The sequence below is a fragment of the Orycteropus afer genome, unplaced genomic scaffold (assembly GCF_000298275.1).
Source record: "Orycteropus afer afer isolate SDZICR_OR568_19922 unplaced genomic scaffold, OryAfe1.0 scaffold00254, whole genome shotgun sequence".
In the NCBI taxonomy this organism is placed as follows: domain Eukaryota; kingdom Metazoa; phylum Chordata; class Mammalia; order Tubulidentata; family Orycteropodidae; genus Orycteropus; species Orycteropus afer.
In genome coordinates, this window is record NW_006921841.1 from 762,579 (window position 1) to 773,386 (window position 10,808).

Below are 10,808 nucleotides of genomic sequence, written 5' to 3' on the forward strand. Positions count from 1 at the left end.
TTTTTTTTTTTTTTTGTCTCATCCTATTCTGGAATTACAATTGCACATAAGATATTCCACTTGATGATGTCTCACATAATCCTTTGGTTTTCTTCATATTTTTTTCCTTTTCATTGTTTTCTGGTTGTTCCTCTAATAGATTAGTATTAAGAGATTTGTCTTCAATTTTGCAAATTCTGTCTTCTGTTGATTTCATTCCACTCCTGTGGTAGTTCAGTTTGTGTGTCAACTTGGCTGGGCCTGGTTGAGTGGCTGGGCAGCTGGATGTAGTATTCCCCATGATGAGACTGGTAATCAACTCCATGGTGGAATCTACTGGGAGCAGCTGAGTAGCTGCCTTTGGGTATGTGGTCTGCTTTCTATATATAAGCAGCAGCTTTGAGAATGGTCTCTAGCCTATGGCACACATGGACCCTGCATATAGTCATGTTGTTGTTCAGCAGCCTGCCATGCTCTGCTGACTTTGGGACTTACAATGGACTTAAATTAATGGCCTGCTTATGGTTTAGTAACATTGGGACTGTGCCTTTTTATTTGTTGACCTTGGGCTTGTTCTTTTTTGTTTTGTTTTAATAAGCTGGGCCACTGAGTGGGTATGCTACTCTGGTCACTAAGTTGGTTGTTGTTCCCATTATGTGCCATCAAGTTGGACCTGACTCAAAGCGACCCCTCCTTGGGTTTTCAAGGTGGTATCACTATGGAAGTAGATTGTCCAACCTTCCTGGTGTTTATCACCTTTCTCTGGGTGGCTAACGTAGCGTGTGAGAGTGAGAGCATGAGTCTGTGATCACTAGACATGTAGAGCAGCTGAGAGCAGGCTGTCATGACTGTCTGTCATTGATCCAGTGGTGCTGAAATGGGTGGTGGCACTCACTCAATGTGTGGGGTGGCAGGTGTGGTGGTTATGGTTGGGTAGCATTGATGGCTGCCAAAAGATGGGGTAAAAAAAAGAAAAAGGGAATAGGAAGGTTAAAAAGCAAAGAAATAGCCACAGGGAGGGTGGAAGATGGCAGAATTAAGAAGAAAGAAAGAAAGAAAAAGTAGCACAGTACTGGCCCAAGTGCTATCCACCAAACATGGTTGCAGTGGAAAGTAGTGCTCACTCTGAGGGAGTGTGCGCCATGGACTGTGGGGATGGATGTCAAGGGCAGGTGTTGCTGAACATGGAGGTGGTAGGGCCATGGTGTTTGCTCGATTGGAAGGAAAAAAAGGGCAGGTGAGATGGAAGAGGAAAAAAAAAGAAAAGAAAAAGGAAGAGAAACACACGAGGGGAAGAAGAACTAAGAAGAAAGATTAAAAAAGAAAGAAAGAAAGCAGCACAGCACTGGCAGTGGGGGGCAGTTTGATTAGCCACTGGGAAGGTGGGTATTAGTTGACATGCCTATAGTCACCAGTAGGTTGTATGACGTAAGAGAGGGGATACATCTCTCTGGTTGCTGATCACTGATGTGAGTGCCGGTGCAGTCCTGGCTTAGGAGCCAGTTATCTGGTTCCTACCCTGTTTGTAATAACTCAAAATGAACACACTATGCTAGGCTGGTTGGAATTTCACTGTCGGAATATGCCTACTTGTCTGCTGTTTTCATTCAGTCTCTTCCTGTAATTGAAGTTTGATATACTTCTTCATCTTTTCCTTTGAGGCTCTGGGGTTCAGGATTGTCATCTGTATCCATTTCACTTATTCCCAAGTCTTTGTTGCAGCGGGTCTGGGTAGTATATCTGCCCAGTCCATCATTTTGGATCTCCCCCAAGTTGCTAGGTCCTTTGTCCTGTGGAGCTGCTGACCTTTAGGTTAGCAGCCAAGTGCTTGACCATTTGTGCCACCAGGGATTCTTAGAAACATGTAAGTCTCAAATATTTTGGGACAGGGATTATGGGCTTGTAATAACTCCTTCACTTAAAAAAAATTAACCCTACATAATTCTTAGTTAAGGTCACAATAAAAAAAATTTGAAATTCACTCACTGACATCAAGTCAGATCTAAATCATAGCAACCCCTCTTTGGGTCTCTGAAGTATGGAAGTAGATTACCCAATCTTCCCTTTGAGGAGTGGCTGGTGAGTTTGAACTGCTAGCCTTCTGGTTAGCAGTCAAATGCCTTAGCCACTATGCCAAGAACACTATATTATTTATAACTCCCACAAGAACTCAATAAAGCAGGTAATGTTTCCAGTCCCATTTTATAGATAAGGAAACCAAGGCTTAGAGGGATTAATTCCCATGCCCTAGGTCACTAATTGTTAGTGCCTGCTTCACTCAACTAGTAAAATCTGAAAGTGGTTTGATCCAACTATTCAACTTGTTTATATCCTATAGACATCCTGGCTAGAAAACATACCATGTATAGATTTGTACCATCAAGAAAATTAGTGATATCCAATAACATGTAGGCCCAACAATTTTTCTTCAAGAGCTTAGCCAGCACCTTCTGCCATCCCTTCAGTGATGCTTCTCAAATCCCTGCCCCATATCTACAGCCTTAGTGTCAGGGATGATCTCACTAAGAAAATAGGACCATTAGGGGATATGTGACATAGTTCTGCTTCTCACTCACGAACAGTTTCACTCACATGCACTTACCTCTTCCCTGTTCCAGGCACCCATTTCAATGCAACAGGAGACACTTTTCTCATATAAAGTGAAACCTGGCTGTTTTAGGGCCTCAGGCCATTTATTATCTTCCTTTTCTTTTGTAATACCAACTTCTCCCTCTAGACTGCTTTTTCCCTCAAACATGTACAATCTCAAAGAATCACCACCTTAAAAAAGAAAAAGTGATCCTCCTCTAACTTGTAATTCATACTGCCATCACAGCTAAGCTTCTGGAAAGAACATGCTACTAATTCCTCACCTCTTACTCCTCAACTTACTATCATGTCCTTCTGCTATAGGCCAAAATGACCAATGCCCTCCTAGTTGGTAAATTGAGTGATAACTTTTCAGTGTCTATAGTATTTGTCTCTGTCAGATATGTTTTCTTTTAAAAACTCCTCCTCTAGTTTCCCTAAGTCTACTGTTTTCCTTCTACCAGGCTGGTTGCTTATTTTAAGTCTCTTTTTCATGCTTTTCTCCCTTTACCCATCTCTCTAACGTTGATCTATGGGAGTCTGTCTTTAGCCCTCCTCTGTTCTCATCACACCCTATCTATGTGATAGCAACCATGAACCGGGCTTCAATAACTATTTACTACACTTATGACTGCTACATCTAAATCTCTCACCTGGATTTTCCTGATGAGCTTTATACCCACAGCAACAACTATCTTCGAGGCCCCTAAATCAACATGACCCACACGGAACTAATTATTTGGCTTGTTGTAAATTTATTCTACCAAATGTGAAATCTGTTTCAGTGAATTATATCATCATTTACCTCTTTAGCCAAGACTGAAACTCATGCCTTTCTTTTTCCCTTTTGTTTCACACCATATTAGTGTTTATGTTCCATTGATTCAACCTCTTTATTTTCTTCTGTGTATTTTACTTCCCCATCTCTATTGCTGCTGTCTTCATTAGGGTCTCACTGTCTCTGTGGGTTGCTATAAAAGCCTTTTAACTGGTTTGTCAGTCTCCTGTCTTTCTCCCACCTAACTGTTCTCCAGTATTATTCCAGAGCAGGCTTTCAATAATTCACACCTGGCATTGCTTCTTCCCTGCTGGAAATCCTTTTTGCCATTCCTTTCAGATAAAACACAAATTCTGCAGCATGGAAAAAAGCCCCAATATAGTCTGTCAGCCTCTTTAAGCTCTTTTTTTCCCCCTACTTTCTATCCCATGCTTAAACTGCACAACAAAAAATTTCTTGCAAGACCTATCATAATTAATGCTATTGCAGGATTTATCCATTGCCCATACATGTGATATTCCCTCTTCTTTTTCCTCATATCCTTAGCAACACTTGAAGTTTTCAGACTTCTTACTTTTTTCCGGTATGACGGGTGTAAAATGGTATGTTATTTTGATTTGCTTTTCCCTGATTCTAGGTTGAATAAAGTAATTATTGGCCACTCAGTTTTCCTCTTCTGTTAATTACCCTCTGTGAATTTTGTCTTCTTTTATATATAGATTTTTTTTTTTCATTTTCCTAATAAATAATTATTCCATGGCTTGGGTCAGGTGCAGCTTAGTCTTCAAAGTGGCATCTTTGCTCTTAAACACTTTAAAGAAGTTTTTTTTTTTTTTTTTTTTTCAGCAGATTTGCCCAATGCAATACATTGGCCCAATCCATTGTATTTTCAATAGCCTTAGATGCATATCAGAGTTGGACAATTAATAAAGAGGACTACAGAATTGGTGCATTTGAGTTGCAGTGTTGGTGAAGAATATAGGACTGCTAAAAGAATGAACGAATGTGTCTTTGAGGAAGTAGGGCCAGAATGCTCCTTGAACTTGAGAATGTCCAGACTTCATCTGTCATACTTTGGTTCTTTTGTCAGAAGGGACCAGTCCCTGGAGAAGGATATTATGCTTGGTAAAAGTAGAGGGTCAGCCAAAAGGGGAAGACACTCAATGAGATGAAGTGATACAGTTGCTGCAATAAAGAGCTCAAGTATAGCAGCCATTGTGAGAATGGTACAGAACTGGGCAGAGTTTCATTCTGTGATAGCTCTGGCGGCATAGTGCCTAGTCAGAAGGCTGGCAGATCAAACCCACCAGCCACTCCTCAGAAGGAAGATTGGGCAATCAACTTAGATAGAGATACCACCTCAGAAACCCAAGGTGGGGTCGCTATGAGCTGCAGTTGACTCAATGGCAGTGAGTTTGGTTTTTTTTTTGGCATGATGTCTCTAAGATGTCAAAAGTTTAAACTACTAAATTTTTTACTGTTGTGAAATTTATTAATCTTTTCTTCATAATTTCTGCTTGTTATCGAAATATGAAAATTTTCTCTACACTTAAGTCATATTTTCTTTAAAATATTTTTTTAAGGATTTGCTTTCAAAGTTTTAACTTGTGTGTATAGAAAAAAATAGTATATATTTGTGTGCAAGGGAGCTAGGGAAAAGGGGAAGTGATGGGAAGAGGAGACAGTGCACTGTAATGGAACAGTGGTTAAGTGCTTGGCTGTTAACTGAAATATTGTAGGTTTGAACCCACCAGATGCTCCATAGTGTAAAGGAGTGGCAAGCTGCTTCCATAAGTTCTAAGGCAGCAGTTCTACCCTGTCCTTTAAGATTTCTATGAGTTGGAATTGACTCAACAGCACATAACAATTGACTAATCTTCTTAGCTTTGTTTATTATGTAGGCCATCATCTCCCTGATTATTTGTAATGCCATCTCTATTATCTATACAGTTTCGGATTATGTTACTTTACATGGCAAAGGGACTTTGCAGACGTGATTAATATTTTGAATCTGAAGATAGGGAGATAATCATGAACTATCCACGTGTGCCCAATCTGGTCAGATGAACCCTTTTAAAAGCTAGAAGTGGAAGAGAGCACCAACAGATGGAAAGTCAGAGAATTCAAGTGTGCTGCTGCTAGCTCTGAGATTCAAGGGCTCATGTGCAAGGACATGAGAGACACTTCTAGAAGCTACAACCGCAAGAAACTGAATTTAGTTAATAACCTGAAATAGCTTGGAAACACATTCTGCTCCTAAGCCTCCAGATAAGAGTCCAGTTGGCCAGCATCTTGATTTCAGCATTGTGGGACTCACAAAGAGAAACCAACTGAGCCAACCCAGACTTCTGAACCATAGAACTGTGAGTTAACCAATGGGTGCTATTTGTGTTAAGTTGCTAAATTTATGGTTATTTGTTAGACCGAACCAAACTCACTGCCGTCTAGTCGATTCGACTCATAGCGACGCCTCCTTGGGTTTCTGAGGCATATCTCTGCAGAAGTAGATTGCCCAACCTTCCTTCCGAGGAGTGGCTGGTGGGTTTGAACTGCCAGCCTTCTAGTTAGCAGTCAAATGCTTAGGGACTTAAAAGATACATACTGCTTGTGAATTTTAGAATCAGTTTTTCACAAATGGTGCCCAGTAGGCCTATAGTTTCAGTCCCAATGCCCTAATTGGATATATTCTAGTATCTTCTGTCTGCTACTTTTCTCTTAATAGCTTTCCATTACTTAAACATTGGTTTATGTAGTAGTTGGATTTATTTTGATTGCTGCCTGCTATTTATGTGCTTTTAGATTGCTTCTTGGAGTTTTCTGCCACTGTAGTTCACTGGAAATATCTTTAGAGTTTCAATTCTTCCAAGCTATATCTATCTAATATCCTTTATACAGGTTAGCAGCTGTGTTTGTGGTTAGAGGGGCAGGTGAAGGGGTAAAGCATTTAGTACTACCTTAGGGTTTAAAGGAAAGACTCAGGGAACTTGACTCAGTCTATTGTTTCTACATGAGAGAAGCCCCCACACCTGAAAGTTTTAAAGATCTTTTTAATGATCCTTAATGTAGTGGAGAGGAAAGTAGTCACTACTACCAAGTTCTACCTCATGTTTAAACTATAACCATAAATAATTCCAATGTTTGGCTATTGTGAGAAGTGCTGCAATGAACGTTGGTTTACAGATTTCTGTTTGTATTCCTGCCTTCACTTCTTTCGGTATATATCGAGGATTGGGATTGCTGGGTTATATGGCATTTCTGTGTTCAACTTTTTAAGGAACAGCCAAACTGTTTTCCACAGTGGCTGCACCATTTCACATACCTACCAGCAATGGATGAAAGTTCTAGTTACCTCACAACCTCACCAACACTTGCTGTTTTCTGTTTTCATGACTGCTGTCATTCTAATAGGGGTGAAGTATTATCTCATTGCAATTTTAATTTTCATCTCTGTAATAACTAATGACTTTGAGCATTTTTTTTTTTTCATGTACTTATTGGCTATTTGAATATTCTCTTTGGTGAAATGTCTGTTCCAGTACTTTGCCCATTTTTGGATTTATTTTTTTGCTGCTATTGTTAAGTTGTGGAAGATATATATGTAAATGTGTTTGTGCATGAGTATATGTGATATGTATATATGTATATATATGTATATGTGTGTGTATATATATTCTTGTGGCTATTAGGCCCTTATTGGATATATGGCTCCCAAAAATTTTCTTCCAGTCTGTAAGTTGTCTTTTTACTTTTTTGATAATGTCGTTTGATGAACAAGAACATTTAATTTGTATAAGGTCCCATTTATATATTTTGTCTTTTGCTGCTTATATTTGTTGTCATATTTCATAACCCATCAGTAAAAACTAAGTCCCACAGCACACTCCTATATTTTCTTCTAAGAATTTTATGGTTTTAGTTTTCATATTTAGGTCCTTGTTCCACTTTGAATTCATTCTTGATCAATTGTTTTTAATTGTTTAGAAAACCCAAAGAATCAAACTCACTATTATTGAGTTGATTCTGACTCTTAGCAACCCCATTTAATTTCTAACGCTGTAAATATTTATGGAAGCAGACTGCTTCATCTTTCTTCCATGGAGCAGCTGATGGGTTTGAACCACCAATGTTTTAACCACTATTCCAATACAGCTCCTTAATTGCTCAGAACATGAAATAATTATGTTTCAATGAAATTTCCTAGGGTTTTACATGAAATTATGGATCTACTAACAAATTAGAGCTTTATTTCCTGCTGATTTATTGTTCCTACCACCATTTTTTTAAAGCCTAACCCACTGCCAGCAAGTTGATTCTGACTCACAGTGACCCTAAAAGAGTAGAACTGCCCATAGGGTTTCCGAGGCTGTAAATCTTTATGGTAGTGGATTGTCTCATCCTTCTCCTACAAAGCAGCTGGAGGGTTCGAACTACCAACCTTTTGGTTAGCAGCCAAATGTCTTAACCACTGTGACACCAGAGCTCATTCCTATCCCCAGTAGAACATATTAAATAGTTAGAATAGAATGTGTACCTGGATCTAGAGTGACCAACTTCCTCAAGAATCAAAGAAAAGTGTTTCCATGTTTTCTCCATGTGGCTTGAGCTGGCAGTAGATTTCTTTGAGTCACCAAACAAGGAATGGAAATAATCCTCCCCTTCCCCAGTCACAGTTGCCTCAGAAACAAAGGACGAGCACTGTTTCTTGGGAAGTGTGAAACTGCTGGTTCCTTTCAGAGAAAGTGAAGAGGTAAGCAACTGAGAGAGAGGTAAATAAAAAGAATATTAAAATAACTCAAATCATTTATTTTTTTTTCCCCTGGTTCTTCAAAACTATATTCTTTATTCATTTTACTGTCACTGTCAAACTTAAGCAAAATTCTATAAAATAACAACCAGTGAGTATTTTTAGTGACATACTGAATTCCTAGAGATTACATCAGTTATCCTAAACTATCATTTATATTATCAGCATAAGGACTATTAAACATATTATTTAGTTGCATTAGTAGAAGCATCATAAAATTTTGAGGAGGTAAAATATTTGAGTCTTCCTAATTTGGTTATGTTATACACAAATGTAGCTTTGCTCTATTTTGCTATTCTTGCCAAATTGCTGCTCATGAATTAAAGCTGTGAATGAGTTCTTTACTACGAAGATTTAGTGCATTTCTTAGATAAAGACTTTAACTTACTCTAACCAACTAAAATACTTTTATTAAAAGGCTAAATTAATACCTAATCATATTCCAAAGTCCTTTTGGAAGTGTGCTTTTTTGAGACTTTAGTAACATTCCAATATTAATTAGATCTCATGATTCTTCATAGAACTATGCCAGATGATTCTTTGATGTGTTTGCAAAGAGAAACTTACACTATGGAGAGGCAGTGTGGTGATTGGAAAGAGCAATGAATAATAAATTTAGACAGACCTGCAATGGTCTCCCAGCTCTGCCACATAGTAAGTCAAATACTTGGGACCAAGTCTCAGTATTCCTGAACATAAAACAAGGATAAAACTACTTTGTGTAAGGAATTTTAAAGATTGAAGATAATGTACATAAGTGCCTAGTACAGTGTCTGGCATTTAGCAGGGAAGACAGCTACTTGGCCAACCAGCTGAAAAAGCCCCATATGTATGCCCATCCCAAAGAAAGGTGATCCAACAGGATGTGGAAATTATTGAATAATATCATGAAAATCCACTATTTGTCAGTCAGTTTGTCATACTCTGGTGGTGTACATGTTGCTGTGAGGTTGGCGCTACCCACAAGTATTTCAAATGCCAGCAAGGTCACCTGTGGTTGGACAGGTTTCAGTGGTGCTTCCAGATGAAGACAGATAGGGAAGAAGGATGGGGCCATCTGCTTCCGAAAAAACTGGCCACTGAAAACCTTATAAGTAGCAGTGAAACATTGTCTGATATATTACCAGAAAACATTACGAATAGCCATGAAACACTGTCTGACATAGTGCCTGAATATGGACTCCTCAGGTTGGAAGACACACAAGATATGGCTGGGGAAAATTGTCTCCCCAAAGTAGAGTTGACCTTAATGATGTGGATGGAGTAAAATTTTCGGACCTGCATTTGCTGATGGAACAACCTCAAAATGGGAATAAACAGCTGCAAACTTTCATTAATAATCAGAACATGATTGTTGTCAAAAATAAAATGGAATGCATAAAGATCGATATCCTAGGTGAAATAGATTGATATTGACCATTTTGAATCAGACGATCATATGATCTACTATGACAGGTATGACACAGTTGAAGAGGAATGGTGTACTCATCATCAAAAAGAACATGTCAAGATCTATTCTGAAATACAGTGCTGTCAGTGATAGGATAATATCCATATGCCTACAAGGAAGACCATTTAATATGACTATTACTCAATATTACTATTATACACCAACCATTAAAGCCAAAGATGAAGAAAATGAAGATTTTTTTTACCAGCTCCTGCAGTTTGAAATTGACCAAACATGCAATCAAGATATATTGATAATTACTAGTAATTGGAATGTTCAAGCTGGAAACAAAGAAGAATCATGGGTAGTTGGAAAATATGGCTTTGGTGATAGAAATGACACCAGAGATCACATGACAGAATTTTGCAAGACCAGTGACTTATTCATTGAAAATACCTTTTTTCAACAACATAAATAGCACTACACATGTGGACCTTACCAGATGGAATGCACAGAAATCAGATCAACTGCATCTGTGGAAAGAAGCAATGGAGAAGCTCAATATGTTCAATCAGAACAAGACCAGGAGCTGATTGCGGAACAGACCATCAATTGTTCATACACAATTCAAGTTGAAGTTAAAGAAAATTAATATAAGTCCACAAAAACCAAAATACAACCTTGATTATATCCTACCTGAATTCAGAGACCATGTGAAGAATAGATTTGATGCATTGAACACCAATAACTGAGGACCAGACAAATTGTGAGATGACATCAAGAACATCATACATGAAGAAAGCAAATGGTCATTAAAAAGACAGGAAAGGAAGGAAAGACCAAAATGGATGTCACAAGAGACTCTGAAAGTTGCTCTTGTACATAGAGTAGCTAAAGCAAATGGAAGAAATGCTGAAATAAAAGAACTGAAAGAAGATTTCAAAGGGCAGCTCCAGAGAAAAAGTGTAGTATTATAATGAAAAATGCAAAGGTGTAGAGTTAGAAAATGAAAAGGGAAGAACATGCTCAGCATTTCTTAAGGTGAAAGAACTGAAGAAAAATTCAAACCTCATGTTGCAATATTGAAGGTTTCTATGGATAAAAACTTGAATGATGAGGTAACCATGAAAAAAAAGATGGAAGGAATACACAGTCACTGTATCAAAAAGAATTGCTCGATGTCCAACTATTTTGGGAGGTAGCATATGATCAAGAACCAATGGTATTGAAGGAAGAAGTCCAAGCTGCACTGAAGGAATTGGTGAAAA

The 10,808-nt window shown here is 38.3% G+C and overlaps 1 protein-coding gene across 1 annotated transcript in view; it reads right to left on the minus strand.

Annotated features, from left to right (window-relative positions):
• The window catches only part of LMNTD1 (lamin tail domain containing 1), a 53,795-nt gene that overhangs the window by 30,820 nt on the left and 12,167 nt on the right, over nucleotides 1-10,808 (minus strand). The window contains exon 2 of the mRNA XM_007949795.1: nucleotides 7,878-8,101. Within this exon, the coding sequence (XP_007947986.1) occupies nucleotides 7,878-8,101 (224 nt within the window). The remainder of the gene's footprint in view (nucleotides 1-7,877; nucleotides 8,102-10,808) is intronic.